This window comes from Lagopus leucura, unplaced genomic scaffold (genome assembly GCF_019238085.1).
Source record: "Lagopus leucura isolate 7727_CA_CO unplaced genomic scaffold, USGS_WTPT01 Super-Scaffold_100040, whole genome shotgun sequence".
NCBI classification, from domain to species: Eukaryota; Metazoa; Chordata; class Aves; order Galliformes; family Phasianidae; genus Lagopus; species Lagopus leucura.
The window spans coordinates 737,851-752,852 of record NW_024962289.1 but is presented as its reverse complement, the minus strand read 5'-3'; the positions used below and the strand labels follow the sequence as shown (position 1 = coordinate 752,852).

General features: G+C 46.1%; 1 protein-coding gene across 7 annotated transcripts in view; it reads right to left on the bottom strand.

Moving 5' to 3' along the window:
- Nucleotides 1–4,207: 4,207 nt before the first annotated feature.
- Nucleotides 4,208–15,002, bottom strand: part of UNK (unk zinc finger) — a 36,197-nt gene continuing 25,402 nt past the window's right edge. For 5 of the 7 annotated variants that reach the window (XM_042883753.1, XM_042883757.1, XM_042883751.1 and 2 more), the window contains 7 exons: nucleotides 11,219–11,287; nucleotides 10,388–10,562; nucleotides 9,166–9,267; nucleotides 7,507–7,695; nucleotides 5,451–5,632; nucleotides 4,833–5,090; nucleotides 4,208–4,490 (listed from right to left, as the gene is read on the bottom strand). In XM_042883753.1, coding sequence (XP_042739687.1) covers nucleotides 4,335–4,490; nucleotides 4,833–5,090; nucleotides 5,451–5,632; nucleotides 7,507–7,695; nucleotides 9,166–9,267; nucleotides 10,388–10,562; nucleotides 11,219–11,287 — 1,131 coding nt within the window. In that variant the 3' untranslated portion in view covers nucleotides 4,208–4,334. The remainder of the gene's footprint in view (nucleotides 4,491–4,832; nucleotides 5,091–5,450; nucleotides 5,633–7,506; nucleotides 7,696–9,165; nucleotides 9,268–10,387; nucleotides 10,563–11,218; nucleotides 11,288–15,002) is intronic. The other 2 variants (XM_042883754.1, XM_042883755.1) reach the window with 2 other exon arrangements.

Genomic DNA, 15,002 nt, shown 5'->3' with positions numbered 1-15,002 from the left:
CCAACAGCCAAAACACATATTTACAGAGTACGAGAGAAACGACAGTTGAAATCACAGTTCTATACATGGAATCAACAACACGTTTACACACCATTGATCACCATTCTGCCAACTTCTACACGGACTCGGGGCGTTCCTGCCCAGCTCCATCCTCCTGGGGGTGGTGAGGAGGAGCTGGGCCACGAATCGCCACCAGAAATACTGCAGTGTGTATTATTCTTCTTATTATTTCTTTTAATGTATACTGTACTTATTTTGTTTTAACATTGAAAGCTACGGAGTGGGGAAGCCCCAGAAATCTCTCCACTGCAGTCAGTGGTTGCAGGAATACTTCACTTGGAAAGAAACACCGCGCGATACGGCAGTAACGGCGAGGCTGCTGCTGGCCATCGCTCCAAGGAGTAAAGGAAAACACTGGTGATATTCTTCCTTCTCAGATGGGGGAAAAGGAGACAGAGAGAGAGAGAGAGGAACAGCAATGGCTTACTGAGTCTGTTCGGCACGAAAGGCTGCCTCACACGCGGCTCAGGTTCAGAGCACGGAGAGCACAAAGCTTTGGGGGCTGCTCAAGGGGAGCTCCGTGCTGTGCTGCATTGCTGCCTGCCTGGGGCTGAGCTCAGGGGCCCTGAACTGCAGCTCCCCACACCTCTCAGCCCCCTCTGCAGCTACAGCTTTGTTTTCTTGGTATCTCTCTACCCAGGAGATGGTTGTCTCAAGCCATCTGCTTCTATATTGTTTCGCTATAACGAAGTAAAAGCTTATTGACCTTTAAGATACTGTGCTTTCACAACACAAGCCAGGCTCCCCTCCTCCCCCCAGCTCTCAGCTGAGAAGCATCGCCGAGGTCAACGCTTCCCCAAGGGGGAAAAAGTCCATCTCCACCAGGGAGCCTGTGTGCACGGGCAGCACCGGGCAGGGATCACATGGAGCCAGCCCTGCCGCCCTTGGTTCTGCTGGATTGCTGCACAGCTCGGAACAGGGAGCTCCTGCCTCGGCCAGAAGCTCGACAGTACGTGAGAGGGGCTGCACACCTCATAGCACCAGGTTGCTCTGTACAAAGTCTTACCACAGCACGCAGAGGATGGCTGCAGAGCTCTGAAGCCACAACGCAGTGCTGGGAGGATGGTTGATGGCCCGGGGCACCACGCTGCCTTCCCCTGTCCTGCCCTGCCTCAGGCAGCAAATGCTGCTCAGCTCACAAAGCTGACCTCCTCTTTCCCACCGGCTGCATAAGAAAATCATTCACATTTCAGATACTTTGTTTATAAAGCAGCAAACAAACTCATAGAGACCTCGATTTAAGAAGTGTTTCTCGAAGCACCGGAGGAAAGAGAAGAGCTGACAGGCTGTGCAAGGAGAGGGCTGAGCTGGGGCCACGGCAGGGCATGGGGACAGGGAAGGTAAAATGCAATGGCCACCCATAAGCTTAGATTTCTTTGGTCCTTCGGTATCAGTTTTAAAAGAGAGAAATTGTTTTACCTTTTGAAAAGGGGGGGGGGGAAACAAAACAAAACAACAGAAACACGCTTACTGTGGTCTGGAATGTTCCTTGTGCCCCTCTGTGGAAGCCCCGTGGGGACCAAGGGGAAGCATCACCTCCCCATAGATCCTACGGGCACACAGCAGGCCAGTCTCAGCTGAAGGGGACAGCATGAAGAGCAAAGCAGGCTGCTGGGCTCTGCCTCTTCGGAATATCAGAGACCTGAATCAAGGGTTTATTTCCTATTATTTAATTTAGATTAGAAAAAAATTACTTTTTAAATATATATCTTCATCAGGCTTCTTCCTTCTCCCCCCACTCCTCTCCCTCCCCTTCCTTTTTGCTCCAAAAAAAAAAGGAAAAAAAAAAAAAAAAAGAGAAATGTTCACATATTTTAATAAAAGGTCTTTCCTTAAGATCAGACCGAGGCAGATGTGCTGCCCCATGGCACAGACATTCAAAGGCTATATAACCAAACAACATAGCCACTATGTTCACCCAACAGTGTCTCTCCATTTAAAATTAAAAAAATTAAAAAACTGATGCTAGTTACAATAAAATACACATGGGGGGAAAAAAGAGCATTTTTACAAAAACAAAAACAAAAAAAACCCAACACGTTAATGGGAAAAAACAAAACAAAAGAACTACACAGAGCTGTACTTAAGAGATCATCTGGGAATGCATATTAACCCTTCCCATACGAAGGAAAGGTGGAATTACAGAAGCAAACCTAATTATGTCTTTGTGTTAAAATAGGAAGCTTTCTGAGAGGCTCTGGTAATGATTTGGGTGCTCCTACAACAACAGTGGGCTGCTGGAGGTTCCAGTGCTTTCCCAAGGGCTGGGAGGGGCAGCGCAGGCAGCATCCCTGCACAAAGCAACAGTACTGAGAGAACGGAGCAGCCTTCTGGTTGAGATCCCAGCAGGTTACTGCAATCCACCCGAGGGGAAAACCCAATGGATGCGCTGGTAAAGGATGTCATGGGAAAGCTCAGCTGCTGGCAGGTCTAAGCTGGAGGCATTTCTTTTCCCTATAAAGAAGCGTGGCTCGTGTTGGACTGGTCTGAGGGATTTCCTCCTTTGCCTTTTCTGAAATGATCTGAGAGATTAAATTCAAACACAAAGAGGATCCTAACGAGGAGAAAGTCCCTGAGCTCTTTTTGCAGGTGGTGTTTGGGGACAACGGCCCGAAACAAACTCAGCAGGTCAGAGACACCAGTGAGAGCTACAGGAGGGCGGTGGAAAGGCCTGTGCTCAGGAATGGAGGCTGAGATGGGAGGAAGGAGAGCGAGAGGGCTGTGGAGCCCTGCAGTCACGTCCCTCCGATGGAGATGCTTCCTTCTGCTCTGAGCTGGCTGGTTCAGCACCCCAGCCTGCACACAGCCACACACAGCAACCTCCACACTGCTACCAATCACAGCACCACAGAGAGCGGCTCGTGAGTTCTGAACACTTAAATGAGAATTTGAATTAAAGTCCTCTTCCTTTCTAGCTCCCTCCTCTCTGTAACATTACTAACACGAAAAACAGGGCATCACGAGACCAACCAGCTTTAGAGTTTCCCCACCAACAACACTTTCATATGCACATACAAACAGTGGCTGTGTTCATAAGCTTCAGTGGTAACACGCACTGTGTTTTGTGCCACAGTGATGAGCAGGAAGAAGCATCCCCACCTAGGAGCAGCAGAAAGCAAGGAATGTACGTTCCTCTCCAGCTCCAGCCTCCAGCTGCGATTGATTTATCAGCAGTTGGTTCCATGCAGGGCTCTCTCTCACCACAGGCTGGCATGAGGCTTCTGGATTTAGCAGCCCACGGTTCACCCCTGAGCTGCTGAAACAGGGAATGCCAACTCTGTCCAAACAGTTAAAAAAGAGTCCTTAGACTGTGTCTGGAATTGTTTCACGTGATCCAGCAGTGACTACAAAAGAGGTCTCTGTGGCTAAAAGAAAACCAATCTGGTCTGAAGCGGTACAAATTCTTCAGGCAGCCACTAAATAAAGGAGTGTCTGCAGAGAACTAACCTGTGTATCCATTTCCCTTTCACAAAGGGCTTCAGCTGACACAAGGATGATGACTGAAAGGCTGCTCAAACCTGCAACGTTAGCTGTATCAGCAATGATTACTGGTCACTGAATCTGGGGGCCTGGCTTGCTTTAGGTACAATATATATTTTTTCCCCCCTTTTCTTCTTTTCATATAAATATACAAAGAGTGTAAAAAACTTTAAAAAGTGAACTTTGCTGTTTTAAACGACAGACAAAGTTTCTGCACATTCAGAGATCAGCAACGTGAGGCCCACCAGGCAGGGACCCAGCAGAGCTTCCATCGGGGAGGACGGCTTTAACCAAGCTGGGTCAGTGAAAGAGCAGGGAGACCGAAGACGTGAAACAGTCATTTCAATGCACCTCGATCCTCCCCACGATCTCAACTCTTTCCTCTGGAAAGCACGTGGAAGCCCCTCTTGCCCACTCTAAATCCTTCTGGAAATAGTCAAAAATTTGTTATCGCCTAAATAGAAAAGAGGAGAAACGCAGACTCTTTGCAAACGGCCCTTTGATCTGTATTAAAAACAGCTCTCAAAGTTCCTCAAGAGTTAGAATTAGTGGGGCACGGGTGAGGGGCAGTTTAGATACGGGATGTAAAATATTAAAAAGTGCTCTGCAACTAATTTCTGTTTTCTGCGGGTACGTGCGTGCGTGTGCATATACACACATACACAGACACGCACATACACACATACATAGATATATCTACACATACATATATATATGTACACATACATATATATGTACGTACGTATAAAGTTAAAAAGTTCTATGATATGATCAGAACAAACGTCCTGGGAAGGTCACGACTGCAGGGCGTGGGGCCTGTTGGGGTGGCAGATGGGGCACTCGCCCTCCTCGGCGCACGTCTCGCACAGCACGGCGTGTTGGCACGGTAACACCACGCGGTTCTCCTCCTGACACTTAAGGCATTTCACTGACTGCATCTGAAATACTGCCTGCGAGAGACCAGCACAGGGCAAAACGTAAGCGTTGAATGGGGAAAACAACAGGGGCACGTGCTGCACGGGCTGGGGAACCGCAACACCGTTCGCCTCGCGGCGCAGCACGATGCCCTCCTGCAGGAGCATCAGGATCAGAGCAGTTCTGACCGACTGGAAATTCTGTCTCCTTAGGTACAGAGAAGAAGTAGCTATTTTCCTAGAACTCACATTGGCTACGTTCACATAGAACTGCTTCGATAGGCTGCTGATTGCTGGCAGTAGTACAGAAAAGCAGGGAGCTGCTATCAGTAGGAGCAGAGGCAGCAAAGCCATCCCCTGCAGAGCCCTGCCACTCACCTTATCGACCTTCTCCAGGTTTGCCCGCAACTGCTTCTGGAGGGTGTAAAGTGAAGAGAGTGAGAGGGTTTCCAGGTCAGAGAAGGAGCGCAGAAACTGAGGGTCCTGGCCTGTGTGGATCCTCTCCAGCTCCTCCTGTAGTTTCTTCACTTGCAGTTCCAAGGCTTCCCTCTGCTCCCGAGCCAGTTCACATTCCATGTTAGCTGTGTTGGCGCGATCGTTTGCTTCCTCTGCCTCCTTTTTCCAAGCATCACAAGCCTGCAAATTCCAACCAACATGGTAAAAGAAGCTGTTTAAATACTTGATCAGCCTCCAAGCGAGAATCCAGGGCAAAAATAACCATTTCCATGCACTCCTTCCCAGGAGTGTATTCTGATCAACCTGCCCAGTTCCCAAATTCTGAAACCCCATCGTGCTTTGCCTCACATTCTGGGTACCCCTCCAGTTGGGCTGCAGTTCCATATAGTTGGCCCACAGAGGTAATGGGATGAAAATTGGCATAGCAATAAATCCTCATCCATCTAAGTGAACTGCCGGGCCTGAGAGACTGTCAAACACTTCAGTGCTCGTAAGACACCCTGCTACACCTCTGCACTCTTTAAGAAGTTGCCCCCATACCTGCTTGGCTTGTTTCCAAGACTCTTCCCACTGCTTTATTGTGCCGTTGGCTTCATCCAGTTCTTGCCGTAGCCGTGCCAGCTCCGCAGCACCTGGACCTGACAGAAATGCAGGTGAGGTACTGGGCGAAAAACTCCCCGAAGCAAAGTGTTCCCATATGCTGCTGTTCATCCCATTTAAACCTGTTTCACAGGGAAATAGAGAGGGTTATGTCACAGGTGCTGGCAATTCCCCAATTTCCTCCCTACCCCTGTGAAATACAGGATTCAAAAATGTGCACAGAGGAATGAGAAGATCATCCTATGATTTATTTCATCCCTAGGACCCGGGAGTCGGTCACAGTGGCAATTCACAGGGGAACCATACAGAGTCCCCTGCAGAGTTTTAGCCTAAAATTGGTGACCATCACTGTAGAAGGACCAACTAGCCACTTCCCTAATTTAGGATGTTCAAATCATTGCTCTTTCAAGAAGAGAGTCAAGGCTTAAGAGACAAAGCAACAGAGAAACAGCTGAACCAAAGCTGACTGTTTGAAGTTTGTAGCTTTAAGAACCAAAATGCATTTACACAAAATAAGCATCCATGGGGAGAACTGGCAGGGAAAGCTCCCACACAGGCAGAGCTGGATGACCCCCTCTGGTGCATCCATTTGATGCAGGAGTCCTTTTCACTCAGTGGTGCTTACCACCGCGTGTGGGCACTGCCAAACATTGTTGCAGTGAAGATTGCGATCTTACAGATCAAACTGACTGTGTTTGCAAGCAAGCCTCTCACTGAAGGCTAACCCAACACAACTTACTTCCCAGTCAGGGCAAGCCAACAGCAGCTGAAAAATAGTAAGTTGACTTGACTCTGGGCTTAGCTGCATAAACAAGTCATGCAGCAGAGCAGGAAGGGCTCTTCACTGACTGAAGCCACTTATCGTCGGTGCATTCCACTGCTCAGTTGACAGCAAGTTGTAACAGGACCCCAACTCACGTTTTGTTTTTAAAGCTCTTGAAAAGCAGTCTAGCACTGAGCAGGCTTCTGGCAAGTCACAGATGCTGCTGTGATGCTGACCAAGCTCACCTCATGGCTTCTTTTTACTCCCTTTCCACCTGATGCTCTCATTGGACATTTGAAATAGCAAGTCCCTTTGACCACGAATGCCTTCTCTGCACATAGAGCATCTAACACAATGGGAACCAGCCCAGGACTAGGTCTTTCCAACTAAGCTGCAATACAGATAAGCAATAACTACACAGCAGCTTATATTCATTCAGTAAATCATATGGAAAACCATTAAGTAATAGCAGAGATGCCCTCTGAAGTCTCTTATTACTGCAATTGTAGAAGTTGTTACAGCCAAACAAATAGGAATCACAAGGCATGGAAGCATGGCTTTGGCCTCTGCAAACAAGTGATGCAGTTACACAGATAAATGCATGCAGCAGTAGATTACAAAAGCATTTGATCATTTTATTATGTTAAGCTGAATATTAGAGGTTAGAGCACATATCACATCTGAAGAAACATTTACTTCTACTATAAACAGAATTAGTATTTACTGTTACAAACAGAGAAGTCAGCAGAGCAAGTGTCATGTAGTCTTGAGGCCATCAGTTGTTTATCAAAGTGGACACAGCTGGAACACTGACTTTGGTCCACACTGCACCAAATATGGAAAACAATTCAATGAACTCAGTTGGTTCAGAAGCCAACCTAACCTACGAAGCAGACCCAAGAGTAAACTGCAATCCCCACCTTAACCCGGCAAAGCTGAGAACTCAACCCTAGTGAAGTCACAGCAGAATGCTGCTGGTAGGAAAGGACAGAGCTCTTTTTCCTGTTCTTTTTCTCAGTCTAGAAGCATGGGGAACAGAGAGAATCGCTCCCTTGTTGTCAGGATATTAACCAGCTCTTGGTAAAGCAGCTTCTGGTACTGCTGCTGTTCTCATGGGAAGAAGAGATAAATGGCAGCAGTGAAATAATACATTAAAATTAAAACTAACTTAAAAGAAAATACTTACATGGCACAGACAGGCATGTACATGGGACACACACACTGTGCATTTACCTAATGATCCATGAGAAGCTGATGTCCCCAGGAACGTGTTTTCTGATTGGCTTAAGTGTCCCTGGGGCTGATGGAGGAAATGCGATGAGAGGCTGACCGGTGGAGAAGGAGAGGCAGAGTGAAAGGAGGCAGAGCTTCCAAGGGACCCGGGGATATTTACAGGAGCAGAACTTTGCAGCAAACTCCCACCTGGACAAAGAACACACAGAGAGGATGGCTATGTATGACCATGAAGCATGGGCCAGAGCACAGCGCAGGAGCTCAGAGCAGAAGGCATTAGCTTCCCTCTCTCCTAAGACCCTCAGGATTCCCTCCACTTCTCACTGTGTTTGATTTCCCCTCTAAGCCTTTAGGAGGAGCACTGAAGCTGCTGTTCCACGAGCCACATAGGGTAAGACTCTGCAGAGTTCAGTGGACTGCTCTATCATTAGCCAAAGCAACGAAAGGTTTTCTGAGCCAACTTCAGCCCCTATTAGTCTAGAGAAGATGCATCTGCTATCTGCTGAAATACTCGGTAATGAAAAATTCCCTTTTAAAGCATGTTCCTCTGCCTTCCACGCTTCTGAACAACCTGCAGTGAGAAGACTGTCATGCTGAGCCAGCTCATGACCTGATCTTTTGAAAATCAGTGACTAGCTTTAGGTATATTTGAATGTTTAGACCTATCTGTAATGAAAAACAAACAAACAAAAACCTAACCTCCAAAGACAAAACACTTCCCTTACTCAAGAGGTTGGTCTGCCTGCCACACACACACTGAGGAAGATCTCGGCCCTGCTGCCCACTCTTTTCTGATCTTCCTTCTTGGAAGACCACCAGGTAACACCCAGCCCTGACACAGCAGAGGAAAAGCAGTGTGGAGGATCTTGAAGCCACTGCAGATGGCAGTGGCAGAAGCAAGGCTACCAGTACACTCTCACAATAAGCTCTCTGACCAGACTCTCATCTTTGGAAAGGATGTGGAAGTGATATTCTTTAGGGTTCCTTCCACACCTCAGTACAACTCCAGGTAACGCGGCTCCCTTGGAAACTTTCAGGAAAGCAAAGTTAGCTCCAAATCAAAACCCATCTTCAAGAACCAGGGCAACCAGAAACTACACCACTTCTGAAAAGCTATGAGATCTCATTTTTCCCTGGATGGAGACAGATAGAAGAGGCCCCTGCCCACCTCTACACATTAAAGATGAAACAGACATTACAGCAATCAAACCAGCAGTTCATGGCAACACTCTGAGACAGATGGATAGCATTACCAGGTCATTGAGTTTCCTGTTACTACTAAGGAGAATTTTCTGCTTAAGATGCAAATCGTTATACTTTGGACTGGTTTTAAAGGTATCAGATACCTTCTACAGTCTACTTACATGCTATATAAAAAAAGCAAATCAAAACAACAAAAAAAATTCAAGCAAGTCCCATTCAGTCTTAAGAAACATCCCCAGGACACCTGGGCCTAATGGCAAGAACTCAGCCCTGCTAGTTAACTAGGGCAAGCTTTCACTTGAAAGATGCTCAGCGGTTGCCAGTTTGTTATCATAGCTGTTTTTTAACCAATGTTATTTGGGACTGGTTTTAGAGCTTCGTTGGGCTGGCTCCACTGAGGTGACTGGGCAACACTGCTTGGCAGAAGATAAAGAAAGCTCTGTTGCTTTCATGTACCTATCATGATGCCACTCGTGTGGGGCACTGTGCTGCTGTCAAATGTCTTCTCCAGGGCAGCCACTCCGAATTCATTCAGGTCCAGGTCATCCAAGGCAGACTCTGCCAGACACAGAGGTACCAATTATGTTATAAAGGACCAACAACTTCAAGAGATAGGATGGCCCAAAGAGCCTACATGCAGAGGAGCCTTTGCTCTCTATTTGTCAGTCTGCACAGCCCTACTATCCGTCCTGTGCAACAGTTTGGCAGAAGTGTCATGGGCAGCTTTTCAGTTCAGGTTTTTTTGCCAGATCCAATTTCTCTTTGTCTCAAAGCACTTCTAATTGTTATGTTAAAAAAAAAAATACAAATATTTGATGAAATAACAGAAGTTCCCATAAGTCTTCCCCAAACAGCTCTTTCAAGTCCGTCGTCAATATTCAACAGCACTAGCTTGTGAATGTCTGGGTCTGGCTTCTGCTTTGTCCCTACTTTGTTGAAGAGCCGCTTGGAAAGGAAAACCAGCAGAAGGGAACACTTCAAAATCATCTCTGAGGTTCAAAGATGAGAAAAAATAAAGAAAGGTTATGAATGCCTGTGAGTCTTACATCTACCTGAACGTACCTCATCACTAATCTCGATCAAAATAGTTTCATCCCACTCATGCCCACTCATTTCTATTATTATTTTTAACAAATTAATGAGATCACCTCAGAAATGTTGGATTAAAAAAAAAACAGGTGGCCAAAAAAAGTGTACCTACCTAAAAGGAATGATTCCCCACTCTTAACTCTTCTGTTCTCCTTTTCTTTACAGCCTCTGTCCCACATTCTGTAAAGGGCAAGTCCTTGCAATCTACCTGCTGGTGGTCCTTGCTATAAATTTGCAGTTTAGAATATAAAGTGTTGTAGCTGTAGAAAATGCCCTGTTGATTTCCTGCCTGCTCCAAACCCTTTTCATCAATTTGACAAACCTAAAACTAAGGCCCTTTACATCATCTGACATTTCAAATAAGTGGCAGAGGCCTTCTGTTTGTCCTCTGGGTGAATTTCACCTATAATGACCCGTGGAAAACATGTGATGTCCTGGTCACAGAAAAAACCTACAGCCTCAGGAATCTGCCAACACTGACACAGATGAAAAACTGGAGTTCACTGGAACACCTGTGTTATCCCAGTTCTCATACCTGGTGATCCACGTCTGAGGAAGCCCAACTAGCAAGTGAAAATGGCAAAGTTACCTATGACAGACTCAACGGTGTCACTGGTTGGGTAGAAAGGAAGGGCATTGGCATTCATGCCTGGTATGCTGCTGGTGCCAGCGGGGCTTGGTGGTGTTGCAGCCAGGCTGGAGGTGATACTGGAGGAGATGCTGGATGTCAGTGGGCTCCCCACTGGGAGAATACCCAGTATGTCCTAAAAAAGAGAGTTTTAAAATGGAAAGATGCACAAAATAAGACATCTATATAGAAAAATCCCTTCAAAAACATGCAGGCATGAGCCAAAGATTAGCAGCAAACCTGTTTCTGCCTGCTTCCAACCTGACAGATGGCTGGTGCTACTACTGGGCTGGGGGTGGGGGAGAGATTAACAGCTTTTCTTTAATTTCTGCCGACTTCTTTTTTTCCCTCCAGTATTACAAACATCCTTCAGGCTGCCCCAGAATTAACTCTTGTGACCCACAGGTTGCATGCAATCATAGGGATGGGTCCCACAATCACTCACTCAGACTTAGTTCAGTACACCACTTAGAACCTGATATTACATTCTCTTTGCCAAATCCTTGAACTTAGATGACTCTGGAGATCCATTCCAGCTCTATTTTCTGTAACACTGGAACACTCTCTGGCACTACTGTCCAGGTCTGTGCATTTTTCCTGAATTCACACAGGCCCAGCCATTCACAAATAATTCATCCCCCAAATCACCCCGTCTTCATAAAATAATCCATCAAGCTAAGCATCCCTCATGGTGTCTGGACTGACATTTGCTCCCTGCAGAGTTGTCTGGATCCATAGAGACCTCCTGTCCTTGTCTGTGGCAGCGTGAGCACTAAGCCAGCAGTACTGTACCTGTTTGGGCTGTAACAAAGGTTGCTCCTGGCTCCTGTGTTCCAGTGAATGGGACTTCATTTTTGCTTGCTACAGTAAACAAACAAAACAGAATATAAGCAGAGGGATTAGCAGCAAAATTAAGAATGGCTGAGTGCTGGCTTCCTTTGGAGAGGCCATGGGAAGCACAGTCCCCACCTCTCTCATGCTCTGCTTTGGGCACTGGAGAATTGAGGGAGCAGGCGTATGCAGCAACCTGAGAACACTCCAACCTATTTGGCTTTCTATATACCAAGACATTCTGCTTGGAGTTATGCAAAGACTTGACACAATTACATTTGGCTTCAGTGCTCTTCAGTGCTGCTATACTCCTGTGCTGGCACAAAGGACATCATAAGAACCAAGACCGAGTACGACTTATCTTGCCTTGCCATAAATAACTCACCACCCCTAACAGTATCTAAAATAAATAAATAAAAATAGGGCCAGAACCAGCGGGAGGCACACTGCACTTTTAAATTATGTAAATATTTTGCAGCTTTGGGAAAATAAAGTATGCAGATTATGTCTTCTCTCAGTCCCTCCTAGTTCTCAGCTAGCCTTTCACGGTTTCTAGAAGAAGAGAACGGATGTAATATTAAAGAGAACAATTTTATGGGGAAGAATCTCGATCATCTCATCAAATTCCTTTCATCATCAACAAAAATAAAGTGATAACAGACCAATTTTAAAAGCAAAATCATCCCTCTCCCATCGCTTGAAACAGAGGCCTCAAGGCTATCAACACTGGCTGGAATTGCAAAACTGCCAACATGTATTTAGATTTCCACTATCCAGTCTAAAAATTCAGCTTCAGGATGTTGCAGCACTATGTCCTTAACGGATTTCAACCCTCTTGCCTCAAGACATCAGTCAGTGCTGAGCTACACCAGGCAGAGCTGGGAAGGATGTGGTCTCAGGAGCCTGTTGGTGTGTAACCGTCTGCAGCCTGTGCTCTGCTCCTCCTATGCTGCTACGTGTGCAGTAGCAATGCACAGGGAGATCAATGACACCCTCTGCACACAGAAAGGGGGCAAAGTAACTGCTCAGAGTCAGGTCTGCTTGGTTGCCAGCTCTCTCCATCTGAATCAGAGACGTGATCGAGGCACAACGTCTGCTCAATCATTTGCATCGCCATCTCTGCAGAACAAAATGCACAACAGCAGCAAGAGATGTCATGCTGGCCTGAAGCAATACACCTTGATTTCTTGGCTTAAACAGTCTAAAAAAGAAAGATAACCAGGTGCTGGAGAGGTATGACATAGCCAGGCAGTACAAAGAGTAGCAGCACCAGGATCCATCCCCCATTTTCCCTGATTAGATCGTTTTCTCTGCTGAACTCTCTGCCTTTAAGCAGATTTGGGCGGGGGGAGGAGAGGGTCAAGGCCTGGCAAATAGGCAGCCAAGATCCTTCTGCAGCAGGTACCATTCTCTCACACTTTTCCGAGCTGCATACAGCATGTTTACACACAGCCAAACTGCTACCACACCAGCCACAGGCTTGGCTTCCTTTGTGTGCAATGGCTGCGCCGCATTACTGCATCTGTGTGCGCCTGATAACAAGCCTGCTAGATTAGCCAGCACATCCCTGCCCTGTTCGACACTCATCTGAACACAAGATGTGCTACCAACAGATGTCAGCAGCTGAAGTGAAGGCACACACAGCTGTGCCCCCTCGGTGTGAGGTTTTCCTGCCAACGTGGCTGGCTCCAGTGCTGCCCAGCCTTCCTGGAAGCTTTGTGCTTTTTCCCTCCTTTAAAGATAAAAATGAATGCATTTGTGAGCTAGCCCCACTTCTCACCACCTTGCATCCAGGTAACATCAGTGTAAAATGGAGTAAAGCAATTGTCACTGCTAAGCCAGTCTCCTTTAGCTCTAGAAGGGCACACACCGACACAGCAACGCAAAGGGCAGACTGAAACTCTCCAGCTCACGCTGTGGCAGTCAGGAAAGCAAACAGAGGCCATAAATTATGAATGAAATTGAATCTTGTATGGCCAGCACGGAACAAGGCTGCTGGACTTCCCAAACACCTCCTGGTTGTGGCACTCGGCTCCTTCCAGTGCTGCATTTTCCAGCTTTGAGAATTTGGAACAGTATTTTTAGCCCTCGCTGCTGGCTCAGCCTTACCACAAACTATGTGGAATCTGCAAACACGTTTTTCATTCTAATACAGATAGGAATTATTTGTACTAATTCTACAAGGGAAAAGAATTGCAATCTTAATGCAGTGACGAGCCCAAATGCCTCTTAAATTTGCAAATAGGAGTGAACAAAGTTAAGTGCCTAATTACCAGTGTAATTTACAGCATGCGTGAGAATCTCTGGTGCCCACAGCAGCCAAAGGGAATTACTGGAGATTAAAAAAAGTAAGTAATTATACATTAACACAAAATTTAATCAGGATGCTTATGAGACACCTAATTTTGTCTTCAGAAGCCTAACATAAGGCAACTGTGATTACTTCCATCTTTTTGTTTAATGACTGGAATAAATAGCTGCTAACACCAGGTTTTTTCTTACTTAATTAAAGCCACATGAGTAAGAAACTACCTGAATACAGTATCTTTGTAACACAGCTTGGACCTCAGACATAAATACTCATCATCTGGCTCCTTTTAAAAGCTCTATTCAAGCTCCATCTCCTTTCTCCTTGGCTTAGGCTTGCTGCCCATTTTCTCCAAAGCAGGGCCTCCCTGGCACCCTGCCTCTGCTGGCAGGAAACAGGGATTCTCTCAGCCCTTCAGCTTTGGGTTCACTCCTCCTTTGCAGCAGAGGCAACAGAGAAGGAGCACATGTTTTCTTCTTTTGTTTCTAAACAACTGCTACAAGCTGTCGTGCCTGCAAGCAGTGCCAGGATCACAGCACGGGCTGCGCTTTACCTCCAAAGATGTGCTGCACCAATTTGCAATCTCCTAACTCACATGTGCTTTAAATAAAAACAATGGAAGCATTTACAAGAAAGCCTACGTGCATACAGCTTCATCTGTATGTGTCACTAAATCATTTTAATTAGACTAAACAGTGTTTGAGACTGGTCCCACTGCAAAGTTTCATCATATTTTCCCAAAGTTGTAAAAATAAATAAGAGAAAACCCACTGAGCCTGCTTACAAATTCGACTGCTTTCTGCAAGATCTTATGTGGACAGGGCATTTCCACTGCTTTCTCACAGCAGTGCAATACTAGCAAGGCAAAAAGCTTATTAAGGCTTAAGACTACAGGAAGAGTTTATATGTAGCCAGGTTGAAGGCAGCATTTATTGTTATCTCTGTTTTCAAGCAACATATGCTTTTTTCTTAAAAAAGCAAAAAGAAAAACAAACAGCAAAACAAGAGCTTATCAGACACATTTCTGCATGCGCCTCCTCACAAGGGTAGCTAACCCATCCCCTCAATAGTTACTGTTTTATTACATTTACAAACCCAGTTAGGAATCAAAACCAAGCTCTGGGTTGGACACTGCAGACTTGGAAAGGATGGTGCAGAGAAAACTATTTAACCATAACATCAAGAAAGGAAATTCACAGAAAGAAGTTGACTGTGGAAAAGCTAACGTGGCAGAAGAGATGGAAGAGACTGAGGCACAGGGAGCAGTTGTGTAAGACGTGACTTTGAGAAGGAAGCAGCGAGGCAAGACTGGGGTATCCAAAAGGGTACAGTGTGTGTCACTAGGGATGTGGATTAGGTAAGGGTTCTTCAAATGAGAACAAGGAATTTAAGAAGAAGCCAAGAGAGAGTCAAGGATCAGAATGATACAGCCAGAGA